At 34.6% G+C, this 25,236-nt stretch overlaps 2 protein-coding genes across 2 annotated transcripts; one reads left to right on the top strand and one right to left on the bottom strand.

Moving 5' to 3' along the window:
* Nucleotides 1-1,016: 1,016 nt before the first annotated feature.
* Nucleotides 1,017-8,392, bottom strand: LOC121247707 (lysM domain receptor-like kinase 3). The gene is made up of 12 exons (XM_041146119.1): nucleotides 8,178-8,392; nucleotides 7,427-8,079; nucleotides 6,969-7,040; nucleotides 5,824-6,126; nucleotides 5,210-5,355; nucleotides 5,018-5,107; nucleotides 4,804-4,909; nucleotides 3,088-3,239; nucleotides 2,895-2,992; nucleotides 2,667-2,814; nucleotides 1,960-2,067; nucleotides 1,017-1,455 (listed from the first exon to the last, which is right to left on the bottom strand). The coding sequence occupies exons 2-12, from the start codon at nucleotides 8,055-8,057 to the stop codon at nucleotides 1,291-1,293; spliced, it is 2,019 nt and encodes a 672-aa protein (XP_041002053.1). The 5' UTR covers nucleotides 8,058-8,079; nucleotides 8,178-8,392; the 3' UTR covers nucleotides 1,017-1,290.
* Nucleotides 8,393-20,444: 12,052 nt separating this feature from the next.
* Nucleotides 20,445-24,252, top strand: LOC121247705 (auxin-responsive protein IAA26-like). Its single transcript, XM_041146117.1, has 7 exons — nucleotides 20,445-20,821; nucleotides 20,960-21,088; nucleotides 21,169-21,775; nucleotides 22,662-22,936; nucleotides 23,402-23,549; nucleotides 23,842-23,906; nucleotides 23,994-24,252. The coding sequence occupies exons 3-7, from the start codon at nucleotides 21,228-21,230 to the stop codon at nucleotides 24,026-24,028; spliced, it is 1,071 nt and encodes a 356-aa protein (XP_041002051.1). The 5' UTR covers nucleotides 20,445-20,821; nucleotides 20,960-21,088; nucleotides 21,169-21,227; the 3' UTR covers nucleotides 24,029-24,252.
* The last annotated feature ends 984 nt before the right edge of the window (nucleotides 24,253-25,236 follow it).

The following is a 25,236-nucleotide window of genomic DNA, read 5'->3' as shown; positions in this document are numbered from 1 at the left end:
TAATCAAATCGTTCGTGTTTTCATTCTCTGTTTATCATGGAAATTACGAAGACTGCTGTGTTTGTATGGAAGATACGGAATAATGAGAAAACCTGTTGATGAGAAAATACAGCAGTGCGGAATTCCTTTTGTATCTAAATGTTGCTGCTGTGTTAATGAACATTTAGAAACTGTGGATCGTGTCTTTCTTGGCAGTACTACTGCTGCTGCTCCTTTTTGGTGTTTTACACATTGTTTCTCATAGTTGGAAGAACTCTCCGTGCGGTGGTCTGTTTTTGTTGGTTCTGATCAAGTCAATCTCCTTGCACAGCTTGTCGGACCCTTCCCTTATTCTACGGGGAGCTTCGGCTTGCCAGAAATGCAGATGGGCACGATGCTATTTGAAAGGCCTGCAAATCTATCATTCAAAAGTTGCCACTTGGTTGCAGGAACCTTGCTTTTTGTTTTAAACCTGATAAAAGATTTTCCAAGGCCATGATTTTTGAGTTGCTTCGTATTCCTACCATTAACCAGCAAGCCTCTTTGATCAAAGGGATGACTCCTCCAGGCCCTAGCCCTACCATTAAACTGAACTTGGATGACGCACCTAAGGCCTACCCAGGTCCGACTCCTTGTGGATAAATTCTCAGAAACTGCTTAGTTTTTCTCTTGTTTCTTGTGCCATGGTAAAGAACTCCCTGCTTTGAAGTATGGATTGCTGATTTTTGATTAGTTAAACGTACTTTTTTAAGAGGGCGAGACCCCGTGATTTTGCTGATGGCATGGATAATCATGGTGCAGCTAGGATTAAATACCTTTTTCTCATCCATTTCTGAGATTCGGAAGCATCTTCTATGGATATATGCACTCGATAGAACTGGAATTCCATGTTTGCGACATAAGTTTGTTGATTCATACCTGTATTTCCCTTACTCCCTTTCATATCTATTTTGTATTCATATAGCTGCTTGATGCAACAAAGGATTTTCCTCAGCCATAAAGCAAGGGTGTTTTCAATGACATGGTCAGTCTTAAAAAAAAATAATAATCAAATTGCTCGTATTATAAAACATCATTATCCCTTGTCTATATCATGACATCGTCATTGAAATTTTACCACGCTGCTTGAAAAAGAATACAACATTTAAAATAGGAAAAATGAAGGCAAAAGGGATAAAGCACACCAGTACCTTACCACTTTAGAGGAGTACCTGAGCTACTATACACACACAACTATAAAGATAAATAAGGTACAAGCTTGAGAAAAAGGAAGACTTCAAAGTAGTAGTGGGTTAAAAAGAAACATCACCACTACCTTCCTTGGACAAGGCCACTGAACACTTGGCTGTTCCCTGCAAGAGTTGCTTCCCACTCCACAGAGGACAGGAGAATCTGAGACAGGGAAATCACAACTTGCTTCATGTCAGGACGTAGGATGGGATCCTCATCCACACAATGCTTCGCCAGCATGGCCATCTATACAGAGAGAAGCACAAACAGAAATGAAGAGGTAAATCACCATAGCATACTTCCCATGCAGTTCAAAAATCAGTAAAAGTGATTATTTCCTATCACAGAAAATACTAAGATTTCCTTGACAGCAAGCTGGTTATATAAATCATCCACACCCAGATTTCCCAAGCTATAGAAGATATTTTAAATCACCATTTAACGGGGGAAATAGGATGGGGGTCTCTGTCTTTGGTGGAAGAACATTACACCAGATATCACACTCCAAAGAATTGAAGTAGATCTTAGTACTGATCAATGTATCCCTAGATTATGCTTCCCCTTGCTGCTGTCCATAAAGAAAATGAGAGCAATCTTTCTTGTAAAGATCAATGTGTCAATCTTGTATTTGTATAGAAAGGCTGGACAACTTTAGATTCTAATTGGCAAACTACTTTTGAAACAAAAACAAAAAGCAGCTATGTGTAATGAACATACACAAACAGAGATCAAAAGATGACTATATATTACCTTGAATACACAATCATGGGGATACAGATCCATCATGTTTGGATCAATGTAATCCTTCATGCTTGACATACTCATGGAATCGGGTGAGTTCCTTAGAACTGCTAACATCTGCAATTGCATGGAAGTATTAGAAAAGCAGCATCTAACATGCATGCTTGCGCAAGGAAACAGTTCCAACATAAAAAGTTAAAAACACAATCTATGGTACTGCAACTTTTGACAAAAAATACGTGGAGAGCAATGTTGTACAAGAAAATTAAAGGAAAAAATGAATCATTTACAAATCTTAAACTTTATAGTGTATGAATCAAAGTTAAGCATACCACAAATACGCATGAATGACTACCCAAATTTATTGTGTACTTCCTCACCAACACCATATTTAAGCCCTCAGATTGGAATTTAGGTGTCTTTAAGAAAATAATGTTTTCACGTTCCAAAGGTACCTGGAACAAGAATGTTCGGATTGGGGAATTTATTTTTTCTGGACGCTTCACAATCACCCGTCTCAAGCCTTAGTCTTACAAAATTAGGAACCTTGGCAAACCGTAGTGACATTGGGATTTTTGATCTAGAGAGCTAGGCATTGAATGATTCCAAATTTAGTAATGAGCAGATCAAACCATGTGAGCGTAACACTAATTTTACAAGGGAAAAAAATATTCATGATTCTATCAGAAAGATGTTGTCTCATTGGCAGAACTTACAACTGATACCAGCGAGCGTCTTTCTGGATTTTTCATCATCAAACCTTCTGTTCGTATAATTGCCTCCTTCCCCGATATAATTTCAAAAATAACAACACCAAATGCATAGACATCGCTTTTGGTGGTGGCAAGACCATTACTCAAGTATCTGCATTGAAACAGGAAAACAATTGAGCTAAATAAATACTCGTCAAGGACCACTGTAGTCAACTGTATGTAGCTGCTTACTCTGGAGCCAGATAACCATATGTACTGACAACTTTGGTTGCTGTAGCTTCTCCCTCACCTGTTTTTCCAACCAGTTTTGCCAAACCAAAATCTGAAATCTATGGGGTAGAACATATTTAGCGGGATGGACTACATGCACAGAAGGATTATAAGGATTATACACGTGATAACAACAAGGTGTAATTGTTCGAACCTTTGCTCTGAAGGAACCATCAAGCAAGATGTTGCTTGTCTTGATATCACGATGTACATAATGAGTTTTAGTGTGCTCATGGATGTATTCAAGACCTCTAGCAGCATCAAGGGCAATCTGAACCCTCGTGATCCAAGAAAGTGATGTGTGATCTACAACCAAATTAAATCATTCCCAGATTTTAATAGAATAGAGCCATACATATCCCATTCATACAAGGCATCATATTGCAGATTTGGAGGTCCAAACACCAAGACCCATGCCTTGACCATTTAAAAATGCCAGTTTACTGATAGGGTGTGTGAAGACCAGGAAGTTGATTGACAGAAATTGTGCATTTATTCAATGCTTCTTCAGATGCGATTTTATTGACGGCCAGACATGCACAAGCTTGAACAACTTCAAGTGGAATTGATCCAGCCCCCACTTAGTGTTAGGCTTTGCCAAGCATTAAATAACCTTAAATCCAAAATCTTAAGTGACTAGAAAGTGGAGCCACAAATATGATGTGTCAAATAAAACTGAACCAGTTGCTGGCCTCATACATGCAGACAGAAGAAATTAATGGAATGGGGTTAACCCAGACTTGAACTAAGGACCGCACAGACTAGACTGTACTACCATCAACCACCAAACACCAGCTATTAGGAAAAAAATGCGTATCAAGAAAAAACTTTAACACTAACACCTTAATTAGCCTAGCACAGAACAACTTCTAATAGGCTTGAACCTTGCCCAAAGCTGGTTAAATTAATGAAACAGAAACTTTGTGATCATGTGTTTATTACCAATTCCAGTATAACGAAAATTGGAGAAACTACAATAGTAAGAATGGAATTCTAGCGGTTATTTTCAATGGAAATTGGAGAAACTTCAATAGTGGGATGGACATTGCAACTAATCACCAAGTCTAGGGATTGGTAGCTCAAATGTACCTCAAGTTTAGAAAGAAATCGCAATTAACACCATACTTCAGGGCAATGAAATGTAATTCACATCAAGTTTTACGACATAAAGACATTTTAAATTACCTAAAAGCAAAATACACCAGTCATCAGTTCACTACCAGGCTTTTTTTTTTTTTTAGTTGATTAGTAATAAAATATTTTGGAGATAAAAAAAATAAAAAAAAAAATAAAAATAAAAAAAAAAGACCACAAAAACATCCCAGCTTAGGCTAAACTAAGCCAGCCAAAGCAAGGCCAGTATATTGGTTTGCCTGATCTGATAGGCCTTTAACCCGAGGCTAAGCCTGATTCTAAAACCAGGTTTGATGAGCTAGCCAGATACCCCAAGCCAGAATTTGCCACCGCTAATTACAACATCAATATTGTGGACATCAAAACCTAGAACAAATGCGAATGGCATTTTCTCATGTTTCAGATTCATGATAAGTACAATATTTAACATCGCCTTTCTTTTATATTACTTCCATGCTGACTTATCTATAATAATTGCTCACAATTTTTTTTCTTTAGTTTTTTGTATCTCCATTAGGAGGCTAGACTTATGTTAGTGTCTTATTTTAAAGTTCTATACATCATAGTCACAATAAACAAAATCCTTCTGATTAATAAAGATCCAAATATTTATAAGGAATAACTTCATCAAATTTTAGAAAGATATACCTTTAAAATTAGTAAAATCAGAACAAATAAATTGTTACAAATGTACAATAAAATATATTCTAGGCAAAGCATTAACATGTAAGCGTACCCTTGACATGAGGATCATGTAAATGGCTTCCAAGGGAACCCTTCTGGGCATATTCATATATAAGGAAGAGCTCATCATCAGTAGCAGCATAGCCAATCAATTCTACCTTGACAAAATTAATCCAAAGCCAGAGTCAAAGCTCTAAATTGCTGAAAGCTACAAATTCCAAAGTTAAAAGACTGGCAGTCATTATTCAATCTACAAAGAGATTTACCAGATTTGTGTGATGAACCTTGCACAAGACTTTCATCTCCGCCATAAATTCTTTAGTTTTTGTAGCAGCCATTCTTTTAATCGCAACTTCCTGAAAATATTATCATATATTACTGATTGTTCATTGTGGAAGCTTACTTTAGATCAAGAAATCCAAGTTATCATAATAAAAGTACAGTACACAGCTACTAACCTGCTCGCGAATGAGGGCATGATACATGGAGCCATATATTCCATGTCCAAGAAGACTTGACTCAGAGAACCCATCAGTGGCAGAAAAAATTTCATCGTAAGTGAAAACCACAGGCTTATCCATATCAAACACATCAGTCCCTAGAGCTGAAAGAAATAAAATAAGAATACCAGTCAGACAGTCCAAGCATAAAGATGATAAGGAAATTACCATATTCATAGAAGCAGCTTAAGGCTTCCCAATTGCTATAAGTTTATGGTTAAACTTAATCATTATCCTCAATAATTTACAATTACGCATTATCCATGTCATAAGAAGAAAATGACTTATAGTCATTTTTACTCCTAATTCCTAAGCAACAGAAGCAAACATACAAAAAATAAGAAAGTCAAATCTACCAGACTTTGGCTATGCCCTATTGATGCTTTTGCAATTAGTTTCCTTACATCATTCTTACAAACCCTATGGAGAAGGTCTATACTTCCCTCATTATGCTAATCAATGGAATGTATTTATCTCTGTAGAGTCCACAGTGCAAACATTTAGTGTTACTTCTAACTCAAATCTCGGAAACTGATACAACTTTGGGTCTAAAGTGTTTTTGGACACAATACCTTTTGGAACAGTAATCTGATGGTTGCTAGATTCCCCATTGGTTTGCTTCAGATCCTGAGACTTGCAGCAGACATACCTTCCTGAAGCAAAACAGAAACTGGGCTTTCGAAGGATCTGAAACTTATGAGAAACTTTTTCATCATGATCTTTTGTGTGACTCCTTTGGGCTTCAGTAAAGCAGTTTGATGACCTCAAGGAAACACAAACAAGTATGCTTAATAATATAATCAATGCAAGACCAATCAGTGAACCTCCAAAAATCCATTTATAAGGCAGATGAGCCTTACGATTCTCTTGATTACCTGCGAAAAAATCATATACAATTCATTATGTTTCTTATACGAAATAACTGCAACAGCATAGCACCTAGGTTGAGCATGATTGGAAGAACCGCAGGAATAGATAAAAACAAGCTGGAAAAAATGAAGTAGATCAAAATAGGAAATTAAGAATTCACACAACTAAGTAACTTCTAACCACAATCTCAGAAGGGAATGCCTTTGTTGAGTATCAATAACATGATGCTCTCCGCCGTAATTGAAACATCAAAACAGAGTACAGATGCAATCTTGCATGAACAACTTCACCTCATTGCTAAACAGTTAGCAGGGCAAGCAACTTTATTTAATTTAAACATATGCAATGCATACTTGAACGTAAATTTCTTTGGCACATCTCAGTGTATTATTTTCCATTTACATTTAGACTGAAACGGTTTTACATCCTTCAGAATTTCCAGCAATAACTTGATTGACTTTAGCGGATACCATAAAATACTATTTATTATAGTTGATGCAATTAAATGTTTTTGTGTTCATTAAGATATAGAACAAGAGTGATGCTAGGCTGCCCCCAGCAGTGACTGCCGGGCGTGCCGCCTAGGCAAAACTCCTATTTTTTATTTTTTTCATTTTTCCTTTTCACATTTATTTAACATATTTAAATACTTTTAAAAATAAAAAAATATCAATACACTAATAATCACTTTAATCAGTAAGTAAAAAAAAAAAAAATTAAATACATGAGCGATCAAAATGAGAGGGTAAAATGAGAGAGCATACTAGCATTATTCATAGAACAAATGCTTTTCACAGTTCTTGTAGAATCATTTGACTTTCTTTGATCAGGAGACTTCAATCCATACCTGCGAAATTGTTAACAGATGGAGCGGGAGTGGGAGAAATATCACTCTCCAGGGGATATGGTTCACCAGGAACTGAAAATTGTGTAGGAAAAGGTCAACATTAATCATATTATTATAACAATCATGGGATATCAAATCTAGTTTGGAACTCCAATATTTATAAGAAAATGAATAAATTTGATGTTTAAAAAAAACTATCATAAATAAATCAAAGGTGTGTCCAGCAACTTGTAAATAATGTGATCTCTCAACAAATTGAATCACAACCCAAAATTCAGTTATTGGCTCGTTAATTTAAAATGCTATTACCTAAAATTGTTCATGCAAAACAGGATATGAACGCTGCAATTTGACCCCGATGAACCCAAATACTTGATCGGCAAATATAAGCCCGAACCCACAAAAAAAAAAAAGAATCAAATGCAACACATATGATAAAAGGAAAGCAACAGACTAACCTGAATTCAAAGGAATATAATAGAGAGCACCCACGGTGATATTATCTGGATCGTCAATCCCATTCACTTGCTCAATGCTATCCATGCTCACCCCAAACCTGCTCGCCAACGACTGCACACTATCCCCATCTTTCATCACATAGCTCATCAAGTAATTCCACAATCCACTGGAGCACCCGCAGAAGAGCCTCAACGAAACGACAGCTCCGACCCTGGCCACCCTTGACGTATTGGGTAACAAGAAAGCCAGTCCATCGTATGCGCGAAACGCCAAGTCGTTCACGAAGCCCTCGTTGGATCGCACCGTGAACGTGGTGTCTGTCGCGTACTGCATTGTGGTGTGCAAGCACGAGCAATTCTTCCTAATGAAGAGGTAGTTAAGGCCGTTGCTGCTCTCTTCGACGGTTACGTCATTGGCGAGGACATCGAACATGGACTGGATCAGGTTCAGGGTCTGGTTCGGTTGAGGCTTGAAGGCCAAAAACGACGTGCAGAGGCGCGTCGTGTCAGTACATATCATCGGGGTTGAGTACGAAAAAAGAGAGTGACTTTGAACTAGAAGCAGAAGAAGCAGCAGCAGAAGACGACGACGAATGAAATGAAATAAAAGAGATGCCCGTACAAAACTCATGGTTCAGCAGCCAAAACTTAAGCTGAAAAACAGTGATAGAAATGTGAATTTAATGAATGAAGTTGGGCTGAATTTAGAGAAAAATAGAAAGAACAACGTCAAAGAGAGAGGGAAAAAATCCTAATTTTTTAAGGAAAAGACGATAGCTGAATAGGGAGGAGGAAGAGCTGGATTTGAAGGACAAAGAAAGGAATTAAGGAAGGAATGAGAGGACTGAAAACAGAGCATTGCTTTTGTTTTGTTCTGGTTTTGTTTGGCAACAGAGGGTGTGATCTGGGTAAACTGCTTGTTACGCAATACAACAAAAAGAGAAAGCGACCTGCTGTGACCAGAGAAAAGAGAAGGGAGGGACAGAGCCACCCACCTGCAGATAATTGCAGCACCCTTCTTTAATTTTCTTGGTTTACCAAATCATCCCTTTCTCAATTCTTCTACAGAATTCACATTCAAGCTATTCCATTATTTCGTTCAGCAATTATGCGAGCATGGATACATACATGCTGATTATTAGATAATCTCGTATTACCAATACATGGTATAATGGATGAGCATTCTTCATTTTGAATTTAATCATAAAAATAATAATTCATACATATTTAAGATGTTCAAACTTGATGAAACTCTTTGAAAAAAGTGAGATTTGCAGAAAAAAAATTTAATCTTTTTTTATAAGATCCACATTTTATAAACAAGTTTGCATTTTCTTTGTATATGGGTAGTGAGTTATATATAAATCTGAATAAAAATTATTTATCATCCGTCAATATTTATCCATCTATATCATATAAAAAATATTCTCATATTTTATGAAAAAATTATAAGTGAAATGTGTGAGAATGAATATAAATTTATGAATAATAAATTCTAAATCCGAAATTAGATAAAATAAAATAAAATAGCAGATTTTCTTGTCACTTATCGTATTAGACAATTCAAAGTACCCAATAGAGTAAAAAGGCTAAATCGGGAAAAGAAGTTCACGGGATTGTAACAAAGGGCTGGTTTTTTGGGAAACTAAGGTTGGCACAAGTTGCGAAGAGCTGGCAAAGACAGCGACATTTTGCTTGGGTCCCGCCAACATTTCCGAAAACTCGCCGATGAATTGACGAGTAACTACAGACTCGTAAAAACTCGTTGACTGAATGGCTTTAACACAAGAGTAACCGACACTAACGTGTGCCTTAGGCCCCGATCCTCTGTAGTCCACTCAAGCAGTTATTGTATCACGTTCGTGGGTAATTAATATGCAGCTGCATCAGTTGACCTCATTTTTTGTAAAGTTCTTGGTGCAATTTTAAATCAAAAATATTAAATGTATTTAAAAAAATGTTATAAAAAGTTTATTTTTTCGCATGTCAATTAATAATATATTAAAAATTATAAAATTTGAAATTCTAAACTTAAATTTTAAAAGAAAATTAATAAAATAAATCTTATAAGTAAAATTATAAGTAAAAATATAAATACATGTAATACTATTCATTTTAAATTATGAAAATTTTATACAGATTTTTTGAAATAAGTAGAATTTATCTATAAAAAATTCTAGTTTTTTTATAATAGATTTTACTTTTTATTAAGAGAAATACATCCTAAATTTATAGTATTATTATTTTATTTTATTTTATTACTTAAACAAAATATATGCTAGAGAAAAAACCTACTTAAAAGAAATAATATAAATAAAGAAAATAAAATCAAAATAAGAAAACGTATTGATAGTAAGTTTAGGACTGTTTAGCAGTATGAAATATTTAGGTTTTTTTTTTTTTTTAATAATTAATCTAGCCGTAATCAGCATTTTATTTTCATTGAATAAACGTGTCACTGGTTCATTGAGCAGAAGTTTCTGGTGTTTAGTTACTGCAATAGTGCGAGATGTAGAGAATAACAACCCAAGGCTTGCCGATGTAGAAAACAAAGAAGACCTCATATAGAGTGGGTGGGACCGCACGTGGGCAGGAGACAACTGTAAAAGTATATTATCCAGAGGACACTGAGATCTAACCTGCACCAAACGCCTAGAGATCCTCTCTCCAACCCATAAATACAATAATTATATATTTAAAAATTATTTATCACGCCAATTAAAAAAAAAAAAAAAACGTACGGCGTAATCATTCGTCAATCTTTTAAGACAGATTGGTGGTCTAGGGGCTGACCCTTCGTACCGGGAAGGTGGGACAGTGTCGCCCACATAAGATAGCCGCTGCACGGCACATGGAAATTTCGATGACCTGACTTTAGGGCAAAGTAACATTAAAATTGTCACATAGTTAATCGGGTGTATACGGATCTTAGTATTAATTTATGTTTATTTTCCTATTGTTAATGAAGTAGGTAATGTAATCAGTTATCCAGCCTGGACATCGGACATCGGACATCGGACATACATGCCTTGGAGGAAATGCTCAAAGGCCCACAGTTCTCTTTAATTTGATGAACCTACCCCACAGCATGTTTTAATTGATTCACACATCCGGATCCATATTTTAAACACATCCCATGCGTCGAAGAAACTTCTGCACAGCAATTGGAGAGAATCCTGGCCCATGTTTTTCTATGGGCTCTTTATGTTATAAATCGGGCCCATCCATTCTATTTAGTTGTTAGCCAATCCCATGAGTGAAAGCCCGACTGCTCTTTACTTCATATATGGGCAAATCGTGATCGTGACCTTGTAATTGTTTCAAAAGAAAAGAAAGAAATTGTTTTCTTGACAAAAGACTAACGTAGGATCAAGTGATCATCAAACACATTTCGAAGAAACTTTTCTTTTTTAGTTTTTATGAAACAGAAGAAACTTTTCTTTTAGGCGGGCAAATTCCGTCCTCGATCGAACTATCTCATCTCATATCTCATTACAACATTTTCAAATTTTTATATAAAATATAATAAATAATTCAACTTTTTCAAATCTCAAAACAATAATAATATTAAAAAATAATATTCTAATAATATTTTAATCAACTTTTAATTTTTTTCTAAAACTATCTCATCTCACTGTTCATTAATGTAATGATTTAATCCAGAACCAAATTAAACTAAAGAAGGAATCATCGTCATCATATTGAAAGTAAGCAGAAGATGATCGTGAAGATATTGTTACTAGCTATCACCATAAGCTTTGGATAAGGATCACATCTTGATCCAGCTGTGTGCATCATCTATATATTTTAACCACTACTTAAAAAGCAGCATTCCTACTTTATCTACGCGTACAGTAGGTAAAATACACGTACTCCAAGTAATATTTATCTAGTATTGTCTTGTATGGATAGCAAAGTCATCTTAAATAATTAAATTATCTTATCTTATATTAATATCTAAATATCACAAATATAAATATTTTTTTAATTTTGAAATTTTTGATTTTTTTTATCTAATCAATCCTTAATCATTATAACTTTCCAAAATTTATAAACAAACTATAAAAAATAATTTAATTTTTTCAAATTCTAAAATAAAAATAATATTTTAATAATATTTTAACTTTTTAATATTTTTATTCAACTTTTTCTCTATTCTTTTCCAAAATCCCATAAAACATATACTCAAATATTTCACTATTATTTATAAATCATTTTATCTTATATCACTATTTAAACGAGGTCTAAATACTTTTTCAACATGTCACTCCAGATATTTTCCATTTTTTTTCTTTACTTTCCCTATATATATTATTATTTCTCTATTATTTTCCTCCCTGCAATCAGATCTTTAACATTCTTGTAGCAGTTTGGGTGAGCTAATTAATGTTAGAAAAGGATAAACGAAGAAGTAGTTATGATGTATCATTAACTTGGCTTAAATAATATGGAAAGATTATTGCTATTTAATTAATTGACATTCTTTAAAGAAATTATTGCACGTTTTCTAAGGAGATCATATGACATCGTGAAATTATTGGGAATATTATATATTATTTTTCACCAACCAACTTCATCCAATTATAACATTCACAACTAATTAATAACAACTTCGACCTCTTCATGAGCTTATTCAAAAGTAAGACCCTAATTACTTTCTTGGGCGTGCGTTGTGCATTATCCAAGATCGATCAGGATCTAGCTAGCCAAACAAATTCAGTACTGCATTATCATCCCATGTCATAAAACTGTGGTTTATATAATATGTAATGCATTTTGATCTGATCTTCTAGAAAGTGGAGAAGTTGATGAATAAGATTCAGCGAGTGTGATGATTATAAGGCAGGTTTTTCACCTGTGAAATCATTCGATGCAAAAGAGAGGAAAGAGAATCGGTTGATCCCACTACTTGTCATATAATTGGGTATAATAGCGGCGCATGGGGACAACTTCTTGTAAAAAGATCGCACCAAAGGGGGCCACGAAGAAACCATAAAAATTAAAGGACAGCGATGGAGGCAATGAACACAGTGAAGAAAACTAGCGAGAGAAAAAGCCGATGAAAGGGGATCTGTATGTGGGAATTAAGCCATGTATCGATCTATCTATCTCAAGGTGATAAGGTGGGGTCTCTGCCACGAACAAAGTTGGGAGAATATGCATGCATTGATTTTGTATGGCTGTAGTCGTTTCAATTTGCTATATATATATATAGTTGGTAGTGGTGTGGATGATTTGATGTTAAAAACGTGGGAAAACAAAGGGATTATCTCGCGCAGATGGGATTATAAGCTGCCCTTTCCTCGCACGCTGCGGCGAACAAAGCGTCAAGGGCGTGAAAGAGACAGAAACATTGATGTAGAGAGCTCGAGTCGACCAGACAGAGATCAGGACATGGAGGAATATAGTTTTATAAGCCTACCCGGGATTAGGGAAATCGGAATAGTTTTGGCTTTCGGGAATTTCATAATGATTTCTGGTACTTGTTTGGATGGAAGTTCTCGATTGACAGATCATAAACTGTTATATATTTTTATGGAATTGCAGCTGATTAATTTGTGAGAATTTCACGTACGGTAGGGATAAATTCCAAGTTAAATGGATATATATATATATAAAAAAAAAAAAAAATTTCGGTATTCTTTGCTACAAAGGAAGATTTAACTAGACAACAAACGAAGTAGTACTAGTCGATCCGTTGTAAGCTAGCATTGTGTGAATATCGTAAAACGTCGCCGATACGTCATAATCAAAAATATTTTAACACGTGATTATTACGAAAAAGATCATTTTTTTTCAACTATCATCTTTCTATCTATTATAATTAAACGTGATAATAAATTATTATTAAACCTGGTTAGCTCATGCATGCCACCTTAGCAAAACATCTTCGTGACATCTCCCATGCATCCGCCAGCAATCCGGCAAACCATGTGAGAGTCGAGAGTCCAGTGCCCACAGCATCATCATTTGACCATGGCGATTAGGGTTGTCGTCCGAGTACTCCCTCCTAATTTTAGGCATATCACAAATTATATGCATGCCCGGCCCTGTTTACTCACTTTGCATCCCATGATATTTTCACTATATATTATAAAATCCAACAGTGACGAATACACACACACGCGGGCGCATATATATATATATATATATATATATATAATATCTGCGTCAATTTATATTTTGGCAACATTAATGTCTTTCGAAAATCCAAAACCCTTTAGGAAACTGGATTTACAATCGAAAACCCTACCATGTTTTCCACTATAGCTCTTTCATAATTTTGGTTCGTTCAAGGCCTAGAAGTGGAAAAGAAAACACGTTTCATGCATGTTTTTTTAAGTTTATATCTTAAAACAAAATTTCATAGGAAATATCAGTCATATATATATAAATATATATGAAAAATTATTTTTATTGGTCACTATTACTACCTTATACTTCACAGTATTTTATAAAAAACACTCACATATTCTATGAAAAATACACATACATTCTATGAAAAAAGTTATAAGTATGAGATGTAAGAATAAATAATAATTAATGCATAGTAAATCTCATATAATATATATATTGAGAACTTCTTCAATAAGATTTTACATCCCTAGACTTTATATTTAGAGTAATGATATACACAATATTTTTTATAATATTTTTCATAATACATGGCGTAAAATAAAGATATTTTTATAAAGATTTTTATATCATATTTTATAATAATATTCTTATTTTAAAATATAATTATGAAATATACTGTAAAAAATATTATGTGTTTATAATTTTTCTTATATTTATATCGTTATCAGCCTAATAATTATTTTCTCTCGTTTATTTACAAGTAAAAAAGAACCTAGAAGCAATGGAATATTTTTATTTTTCGATGCATTTCCGACAAGCTGTCTAACAACGAATCCAATCCAAACACCACTTCACTCAAAAAAACAATATAAAAGCCAAAAGCAAAAAAATTAAAAATTAAAAATTAAAAAATAATATAATATTGGATCAGACGGTCGGGAGAATGCCATCAATTGCAAGCTGACTACATGACAGGACCGCGGGGAGGCTTCGGTGCGCCGTGTCTGACTTCCAATACGATACATGTCGATCTCAGACTCAGGGAGGGACAAGGCATCATTACACGTACGACCCCTATATCTCATAAAGATAGAACTTTGATATGACATTTATGACACGAGCTGTTCATAGCCATCGATCCATTCTCAAATATACGGCTCCTGAGTCTTGATATAAAGTTAATTCTACAAAGTTAATTTAATAGGTAGGAGAGAGAAAAAAATAATAAAATAATATTTAAATAATGAATAACGTTTCTTTAAATTTGAAGAAATATTATTTATAGTTATGTAAAAATTTAGAGATATATAAATCAATATAAATAAATATAAAGATATATCATTCAAATTTAAAGATAAAGATAAATAAGCCATTGCTAATACTCTTATAGTATTGGTAGTGATTTATATATCTTTATATGTAAAATCGTCATTTTTGAATAATGATTTTGCATATGAAAAAAAACTCTCATATTGTTTATGCATTTTTGAATCAAATAATAATAAAATATTATTATTTTTTATTTTTTATTTGTTTTCTTAAATTATTTTTTTATATATTTTTTACAATTAATATCCACTTTGTATTATCAACTTAATAAAAAATTTATGTATCAAAATCATCTTAATATAAATTTCACAAAGTTGATTTTAATGGGTAAGAGAGAGAAAAAAATAGTAAAATAATGTTTGAAGAATGAATAATACTTCTTCAAATTTGAAGAAATACTATTTATAGCTATGTAAAAATTTAGAGATGCATAAACCAATGTAGATGAATTTCAAGACATATTCTTTAAATTTAAAGATGAAGATGAAGATGGAGAAGCCACTACCAATGCTCTAATTTTATATACGATAATAAATAATAATAATTAGAAAACTTACTTTAATAATAACTGTGTTTGGATGTTAAATTGAGTTGAGTTGAGATGATAAAATATTGTTAGAATATTATTTTTTAATATTATTATTATTTTTGGATTTGAAAAAGTTGAATTGTTTATTATATTTTGTATTAGAATTTGAAAAAGTTGTAATGATGAGTTGAGAATAATTTAGTAACCAAACGCACCTCAAAACCTACTTTACTCTATTTCAGCTTGTTAAAAAATTTGATCTAATTATGAGAGAATAATCACTTTAATAATTTTATTTTCGAGTATCTCTCAATCCTTAACTCCTCAGTACTATTTATAAACTTTTGGTAATTATGAAATTTAAAAATATTTGTATCCTATTATAACTAAATTTAGAGGTATTCTTATCCCACTTTGACATATTAATTAAGTGATAATATTTAGACTAATCTAAACCTATTAAGATATAGGTATGTGTGATATAGAGTTTTAACAAAACTCTTGCATTTTCTTACATGACTCATTCTCCCATTAAATACCATTTTCCCTTCATAGGTTTATAATAAGAAATTAATCATATTGTGTGCGTTTATTTCCATAAAACATTCCTAACTCAAAATGTATTACAGAATTCTGTAATATTTTAATACCAATGTCAAATTAACTACAAATGCGAGTTATGGCGGTCCTCTGTTATATAACTAACAAATTTCCTTCCATATATCACAACACTTATAACTTAATTTAACATGATCTTTAATCGAGACAATTAAGGCTAATATTATAGTGCGTTGAATTCCAATTCATGTCTGTTTTAGATATTATTTTGTCATCATCCATCCACACTATTTAATGTACATATAAAGTGGACAGACAGTAAAACAGAAACAACCATAATAGATATTTTTCAACATCCAGTAACAAAATACTAAGCATATCAATGATCTTTTTAACATGTTCACATTATGAATAAAAACATATGACTTATATTTTCAACAAGTTCTTTAAAATATAATCATTAACGCAATTTTGATATGTACATATTTTTTTCATATTTTTTTCTTAATACTTAGGTATTTAAAATTTTATTAAATACTCATCATTTGAAAAAAAAAATACTCTAAAGAATTCTTGCCATACATTTTTAGCGGATTGGGTATAAAGTCAACAATTTTAAATTCTAAAATAAATTTTCTCAATCATATACCATATATTATAATCTCAAATTATACCACAAATTCAGCCCTATTGCACGTGAAGTAAAGAACGAAGCAAAAAACAGGAACACTTGAATTTATACAAAAGTAAAGCCGACCAAAATTTGTAAAAATTAACCCAAAAAAAAAAAATAATAATTATACACTGTCAGTAATCCCAGGGAAATGGTACTGAAATTAATGTGTTGTTGAATGCTTCATTAATCACTTATATCTGCATCCTGCAGGCTGAAAATAACACATTCCAAACTTCCTCTGTTCACTTTTTAACACGTGGGAGAGGTGGGTTTGTTCATTTGACTATTCAAAATAAACGAAAAATGCATAAATGAGAAGATCATATAATAATATGAATATGCCGTGCAACATTATGTTGACCGAAAATAGTACTTCATTTAAGAAATGCGGCATGTTAGGTTGATTCACCAATAAATTTTGACAAATGGCCGGCTCGTTATGTTGCCAATGAATTCATCTAGAATAAAAAATATATTAATCCTGTATGATCTGCAGACGTTTTTCATCCACTAGGGTTTCGCATTGATATGATATGATATATTAGGAGTTTTATGCCCTCTAATGAAAGTTGGACATTTAAGTACTCCACACACTAGTTTAATGAGCAACATCACACATGATACAATTGAAAATGTCGTCCTATTTCAATATTCTAAAAACACTAGTTTTGACTTCGCATCCAACATTTTGAATGGGATCTTTGAAAACGGATTACATAGAGAGAGACAATATTTTTTGCTATAACTCAGCTAGTATGAGGGTTACAACCCGATCAATCCATTCAACATTTGGACCCGACCCACACTTCTCGATCGGTTGGACAGAATCGACCCGACCCGAATATTATTGATTGGGTCAACCCCCCCCCCCTCTTTTTTTTTTCTTAGTCTTCAACACTCATTTTCCTTCCTTCAAGCATTTTCTGTTGCAAGTTCAAGAGCCATAATATTTCAAATCAAAAACTTTGTTTTTGATACAAGGGATTCAATGCATTTATTGTGTTTAACGAGCCATTGAAAGTAAGGAGGAAAGTTAGACAAGACAAATTGATTCTTCGGATTTAGGTTAGAATGTTTTGCAAGTCTGTTTGGAAGAGAAAAGTGGATGTTGGAGAGGAAGTACTTACCCATTGCGAATTGGAGAAAAGAGAGAATCGATCCCATCCACCAGTTCGTGTTGCAAGAAAAGTCAACATTTGTATAATTACACCACACATCCCTCTCATAGATAATACCTTCGAGGCTTCGACGGTAGCTTTCACTATCTTGAAGTAATTCTCGGTCCTTAGAGAAGGGTTAAAATTGATTTTGGGAAGGGGGCTAGGGTTACAGATTTTATAAGTGGGTTGTACGAGTCGAACCCAATCAAGAGTTAAACCCGTATTTTTCGGGTTGGGTCGGGTCGGGTCGCTGCTCACAGACAGGCCGGGTCAGTCGATTTTCTGCACATGCCTAGCTAGTACAACCAATAAACACCCATTTTTACAAAGATCTAGATTGAGGTTCTCAAGATTTTTGCTTTTCAAGAAGCTAGATTACCTCATTTGGATTAGACAATGATTGTGTTCCTATTCTTTATGGTTCTCTTCTAGATGTTTTTGCTTGGTTCGATTGTCAAAAAGTCAGGGGTTTCATTTGAAAATGAAATGGTAATGAGTTATTGAGATTTGGCCATTTTGAAGGAGATGAGTGTGTTTAAATTTTGGGAGGATGTTTGATTTGAACTTACTAAACTTTTGGAGAAGTTTCGAAAATAAGCTAGGGTGGCAAATCTGCATTCTTCTGTTTTCAATAGGACACTACAACATTTTGGGTATAGAAAGCCCTCGCTTGCATTGGTCAATATTCGACTTCTACAACGAATGCTTTTGGGTTATCAAGTTTTATCATATGGAATTTTTTCTGGTTTATCATCTTTTGTGGTTGATGTTTATTTGGTGGATAGCCTTTTTCTTTGATATATAGTCAATGGAATCCCTGCACAACCAAGCAAACCACGACCGGCTTTGTCGTTTGTGGGTCACAACAATTTTGCAAGGGAGAGAGAGCGCGAGGGATGGGTTTTGAAAAAGAAGGAGAGGGATGGGTTTTGAATTAGAAGCAGAGGTGTTAACGTCGTATTTCGTATGTCTTTGGACAAGATTTCAGCAACTCGGATTCTGAGTCTTTCACCTACACACTTAAGAAAACACAAAGAATGTGTGGCTTTGGTGGAAATCGGGGAGTCTCCGATGCTAAAATCAGTATATCTCCTTAGTTGTTTTTGCATGAGTTTAGAGGAATCAGATGGGGTTCTTCGTACTCGGGGTCGGCTTTTATATAAGGTTTTTGTATGGGGACAGCTCGTAGCTGATTTGGGAGAGCCAATGTCCCTTCAACTGTTCATTTAGTTAGAATTCTTGAATGCGACGTGGCTTTTGGGGTGGTGTAGAGTTCGAGGAGTGGAGCCATTAATGTGGCATGGCTCCCTGACTTACTTTACCTTATAGACGTTTCTTGTTAAGTCCCTTCATGCCTGTTGTCAGGAGATCCAGGGTTCTCCATATTTCCCGTCCACATATATGTGCAGGCTCCCGATGGTAGAGTGTCATCGGGGAAGTGTCAAGGCGGCGAGCCTTATCTGCCACTATCGTCTGCTTTCCGCATGCGTGGGTTGCTTCGTTGGTGAGTTTTGCTCATAGGCTAAGTACTCTGTAGAGGTCCACTGACTCTTTTTAGAGGTGAGTCGTTGGGCTTTGCTGGACTTTTTGACTTACTTTCCCAATAGTCCCTTGTGGGCTTGCTATATGGGCAGAAGTGAGGAAAAAAACCCCTTAGATTCTCATGTGTTCATTGTGTTGTGCGCCTGAGGCTCTCTCTCATGAGTGGACGACGTGACAACTTTTGATTGGCGGGTGTTTTTAAGGGTTAACACTGCAGCCGGTTAGCAGATTTTCACTATGGAATAATAGTAGAAATTAAAGGGTTAATTGTGTGATAATCTGAATAGCAAGAGATGAAGCCGTATGCATGTCCACAAACAGGACATAGAAAACACGTGTTTGCATCTCACGAGAGAACAAGACAAAAGCCGAATCTAATGAAAGGAAAAAACAAAGTGATCAGACGTGATACGGATGCCCAAAATTTAATTATCTGTGGTGTTGTGGTCAAATAGTTTATGTTCTTTTTTTTTTTTTTTTTTTTTCCTCTCAAATTTTTATTATTTGATAAAAATATACAACATTAGAAGAGTGGAAACATGGGGTTCACGGGGCTTGTAGAGATGGTCGGTTAGAAGATGAAAGATGGGGTTGTTCATCAAAGATGGGAGAGATTTGGAAATAACACACTTTTAGAATATTGGAGAGATTTATACGATGAATATCCTTCGACATGATCCTCCTCTCCGAGGTAAGGGAAACGCAGAGCTGACGTTCTTCTTCCATGGCATGATATAGAAGCTAAAATACAAATAGATTATCAGAGCCATCCCATCTATCAGTTTTTTACCCCATGAAAAGCAAGGAAGCGAATATTTGAATTAGGTGTCAAGCGTCTTTGCTAATTAAAGTTACCTTAATTAATTATATCCTACTTAACCATGCACTGACGTTGACATTAATAAATTGAAGGGAGACGTTTTGGGACTGTGTGCAGACAGGGTCCCAATAAGTCTGTGTCTCTCTATTTCTATCGGGTGTAACTAAAATCAACTTAATTGGCATGGTCCTAAGACTGTTTTAACCAGAGGAGTGACTTTCGTAGCAAAATTATCGTCATACGCATGCAAGTCTTTGTCTTACTGACTTTCTCTCTTGGACGAGACCTTAATAATAAAGGCAAGAGATCGATGTTTGGGATAGTGTGCTAAAAAGAGAGGTTAGTGTGTCTGTGTGCGCGAGCGTATATATGTTTGTTGGTTAAGTGTGGTAGACCCAAATGGGAGGTATCTTTAGGGGGTGGTCAGCACAGCACGCGTTGCTTTGCTTCTTGAGCTGAACAACCTAACGTTTTTTGGTTGCGTGCTTTATGCTCTAATTCCTTTTCTTTTTTTGGGTTCTTGAGAATCTCATTTGGTTTATCATCCTCTGGAACCTCTATATACCGAGAGAGAGAAAAAAACCAGTAAAGAGAAAGTTGTGAAAAGAGTAAAGCTAGATATCAATTCCATGCTATAATAGCTCCCTCGACTCACTATCTTTGCTTTTGGTTGTTATTTCTCATTGGGGTTTCTGTCTCTTTGGTAAGGTTTCTCTTGGGCTATTATAATATCGTGCTGTATAGGTGCAAGTCTCAGGGCGTTTGTTTTATGTTTTTGGGTTGAAGGTCCTGACGTTTTTTGGGTTTTTGATAGGTTCTCCTTGTTTTATTGCTCTGGTAGCTGAGATATCGAAGTTTTTCAGACACTTCAATACCCCCGAGTTTTCGGTTCAGAGGTCAAAATAACTGTTTCCTTGTTGATTTGAGGATGTTGGTCTTCATGGTTTTGAGCTCTGGTTAACTTCTTAAGGTATGTCAAGTTTATGATCTTAGAATATTTTGCATTTTCATGGAGGTGCTCAAATGTTCTTGCTTCTAATCGACACACAGGTAGAGACAAGGTCATTTTCCATCCGATTTGTTTCCAGTAAACTCCTTCCTTCTTAGAGATGGAGGGATCTGCAGGAAATCACGAGGTCTGCCCCCAGTTTCTAGATTTCATTCCCAAAGAAAGAGAGTGGCTTGTGAACAGAGATGGGCAAAGGCGGCATGGTCCCTCAGAGGAGAAAGAGTTGGAACTTAGGCTTGGTCCCCCAGGTGATCAGGACTGGTCTATGAGAGATAGCGCAAGGAAAGACCCTGGAGATAAAAGTGAGTCTCTACTCTCTCTTGGGTACTTCTCTTCCATGACCCAAAACATAAGCAATGGAAGCCAAACCCAGATGTTTTCTGCCTCTGAGAACCCAGTAAGGGCTGTTATTTCATCTCCATGGTCTTCTTCGGCTTACGGTTACCGAGGAAAGACCCAGCACAACCAACAGCAGACAAAAGTTCCCTCTTTTCTGCAGTTAACGTCTCCCCTTCAGGTTCTGCCCGTTATGGCTCAGGAAGCATCGCAGCGCTGTTGCACTGAAGCGGTAGACATACAGAGTGCAGAGAAGAGAGCATTTTCGCCATCTTCTGCAACGACAGCTGTGCCAAACAGCTCTCAGAAAAGGTACTTCAGCTTTTCCTCTCTTATGCATTTTTTTTTTTTTTTACATCTTTCGGTTTTTGACACAGGATATTCGCTCCCAGGTCACGTTGTTGGAGCTGTGGTCCATGCATGATTACTCCAATTCTTTATGTTTTCTATATGTAAAATAGATCCATTGTTTTTAACTATATATCTATATCTATATCTATATCTTGCCCATTCATTCATTTGAAGTGCAATGGTTCATTTGTTTCCAATTCTATATATTTGTCTACTTTTCTTTCTTTCTTTTTTTGTCCCATCAATTTTAGCCGTTTGCTTGTTTGGGCAATTCAGACCTTTTTCTTCACTAGTGTTATCATTTATTGTCATATATACGAAGTTAAGCTTGTTTGCAGGAAATTCCTTGCCATTAGCTTGTTTGCGAGAAACTCTTCTCGAGGGCTCGTCCACCTATTGAATTAGTCAGGACTTTGTTCGGACCAATACAAAAAATATATATGATGTTAATGTATTTTTCCCTTCATTATGTTACTTTGACCTTCATTTCTTCCCTCTTTGTTTTTCCCCCCTCAGTTTTTCTCTTTTTGAAATATAAACGTACCTTCTCATGCATTTAGTAAAAGGAAAAAAAAAAAAAAAAAAAAAAACTATATTGTACTCCTAAACAAGAAGAATATGGTACACCAAGATATTTAGGAGTTCTGCATTATGTTTGCATTCGATACTTTTCACTGTATTTGCAGTTGTAGTCTTGTGGCTACTTCAGTAAAATAATTTTAACGGTACTTAGAATTTTGGTATCACGATGGTCAAAGGTGCTTAAGCTCTGTATTCTAACTTTTTATTGATTTGATAGCGTTTTTTTTCTTATCTTGTGCTTTCCTACCTTCTCTACCAATTATAGGACTGCTCCTGGACCGGTGGTGGGCTGGCCTCCAATTCGATCATTCAGGAAGAATCTTGCGAGTAGCAGCTCTTCAAAACCAGCTCCTGTTTCTCAAAATGGGGTCGCAGACAAGGTTGCCAGTCGAACACCGGTTGAAACTTGTCGAAAAGGCCTATTCGTGAAGATCAATATGCATGGACTGCCCATTGGGCGGAAAGTGGATCTTAAAGCCTATGATAGTTATGAGAAACTCTCCTCTGCTGTTGATGAACTCTTTAGAGGTCTAATTGCAGGTTATCTACATTGTCTCTTTTTCTTTTTTTCAACTGATATCCTTTTCAGTCAATGTCTGTGTACATTCGTGCGGTTTTTAAATGAATTTCTTCCTTTGCTATGCAGCAATTTCCGCTTATTCAACATAAGTTTGGTGTGATGGTGACTGATGTCTATATATAGTCAGTTTTTTACATTAAACATATGGTATTCATAGTATGTACGTCACTAGAAATTCTGTTCGATAGCTAACGCCGTATGGTCAAATTCTCAACACCAAGCAATTTCAATGCATAGGGTTGTCATGTGACACCTTGATGCTATAAAAGGAGCTTTTTATCTTCTTGTAGTTAGAATAGGGGGCGGGGTGGTTGGGGGAAATGAGGAATTGAACATTACATTCATGGTTTTACTTCCTTTACCGTTGACTTTAAACACAGAGATCTAACTATTACATTTTGTTTGTCATCTGCTCAATTGTCTAGCTCAAAAAGATTCTTGCCCTGCTGGAATCCAGAACAAGCAAGAGGAAGAGAAAGCTCTTACCGGTTTATTGGATGCAAGCGGCGAGTATACTCTTGTTTATGAGGATAATGAAGGAGACATGATGCTTGTTGGGGATGTCCCATGGCAGTAAGCATCTTATCTCTCTTGGATCCAACACTTGGTTAAAAGTATTTGTTTCCTAATATCTGATATTCATATCCTTTATGCATAATCCTTTTTAGCTATTTTGTTATAAATGTATCCCATAACTGTTTATCCAATTGTACTGTTCCAACAGCCAAAAATCTCAATACCCATCACTAGAACTGTCTATCCTGGCTTCTTGCATTTCAAAATCTCAATACCAATCATTAAATTTGGCCATTCCGGTTCTTGCATCTAGTGTTTCCAATTGACTCAGATATTTTGTGATTTGCAGCATGTTTATATCTACGGTGAAGAGGCTGCGCGTGTTGAAGAGCTCTGAACTCTCTGCACTTAGCCGTAAGTTCATCCTGTAATTTCACATGTATAGCTAGCTGCTTTGAATTATTATTGTCCTGATCAGTATTATGATTTGCTTGCTTTCAGTTGGGGGCAGCAAGCAAGAAAAAGTACGCAACTAGACTCACCGATGAAGTGAAGAAAATTTCTGTTAATCCCTTGATCGCTGCTGTTGTTTGAAGGGTGAGATTTGATTTCTGTCGGTTTGACATTTTGGTGCATATTTTTCGGTGGTGAAGAACAGAAGAATCTTCAGCTCAAAAGTCAAAAGTAACGTATCCAAACGGCCAGACAAAATGTTCTGAGAATACATTATATATTATTAAGAAACGCGTAACTTCCGATATTATCGGTTTGTATTTGGTTTTCTGGTGAATTAAATCACAGCAAAAGCTAGTCTAGAAATCCCAAGTCAATTAAGGAAATGCTTTAGACTCTGCAAAGCTGAGGCAGTTGCCTCAATGCTAGGAGTGTTCATGGGCTATATACCATTATAGAATCCATCATTTCCAAATAACTAATCAGGCAACATTTGTTCTTGCATGATATGAAATGAGTTAAAATGAGTTGAGATTAAAATTAAAAATTAAATAAAATATTATTAAAATATATTTTTTTAATATTATTTTATTTTAAAAATTAAAAAATTTGAATTATTTATTTTATTTTGTATGAAAATTAAAAAATTTTTAAAATTAAATTTGTTGAAATTAATGGTAAGTGTTGTAAAAATAACGAGGCATAAAATACACGAGTCCAGTACATTCTTTTGCATTATTCACAAGGGCAATGCTATTCTGCCTAGCATTTACCGTTGGGCGTGATGAATGGTCTTTTTTTTTTTTTTTTTTTACTTTTTTAATTTCACATTTTTTTAATACATTCAAATATTTTTAAAAAATAAAAAAATATATCAATACATTTAAAAATACTTTCTTAATCACTAAGAGCATTGGTAATAATCTAGCCATTGTCAAGTCTAAAGTTTGGTTAGAATCTTAACTTTTGGCTATAATATTAACTTTTGACTAGGTGAGTTCATATTGGACTAGTCATTATAAAGTTAAAATAATAATATAATATAATATTTTTTATTTTTTAAAAATTTTTTTTTACAAATACAATTTATATATTTCTTAGATCTTCATACTTTGTAGAAATAATGTGTCTACTCTATTCATTAGTAGAAATAATGTGTATGCCATGCATGTTTTACCATTCAAAGAGAGAAGGAAGTGATGAAAAATTAAATATTGCTTTCCATTGTGAATAGTAACTAGTTATATTTGGAGATGACTTAAGATTTACTATTCATCAATTATTAAGCTTT

Source organism: Juglans microcarpa x Juglans regia, chromosome 1S, assembly GCF_004785595.1.
Source record: "Juglans microcarpa x Juglans regia isolate MS1-56 chromosome 1S, Jm3101_v1.0, whole genome shotgun sequence".
NCBI classification, from domain to species: Eukaryota; Viridiplantae; Streptophyta; class Magnoliopsida; order Fagales; family Juglandaceae; genus Juglans; species Juglans microcarpa x Juglans regia.
The sequence above is the reverse complement of the archived record's forward strand: the minus strand, read 5'-3'. Positions and strand labels throughout refer to the sequence as shown.

Bases quoted from the DNA above. Each gene is read 5' to 3' on its own strand.
- LOC121247707 (XM_041146119.1), bottom strand. From the start codon at position 8,057: ATGAGTTTTGTACGGGCATCTCTTTTATTTCATTTCATTCGTCGTCGT. The intron at 4,910-5,017 runs GTAAATCTCTTT...AATTTTGTCAAG, and splicing joins AGGTTCATCACACAAATCTG to GTAGAATTGATTGGCTATGC. The intron at 1,456-1,959 runs GTAATATATAGT...CTCTCTGTATAG, and splicing joins CCCATGATTGTGTATTCAAG to ATGGCCATGCTGGCGAAGCA.
- LOC121247705 (XM_041146117.1), top strand. From the start codon at position 21,228: ATGGAGGGATCTGCAGGAAATCACGAGGTCTGCCCCCAGTTTCTAGAT. The intron at 22,937-23,401 runs GTTATCTACATT...TCAATTGTCTAG, and splicing joins CTTTAGAGGTCTAATTGCAG to CTCAAAAAGATTCTTGCCCT. The intron at 23,907-23,993 runs GTAAGTTCATCC...GCTTGCTTTCAG, and splicing joins TGAACTCTCTGCACTTAGCC to TTGGGGGCAGCAAGCAAGAA.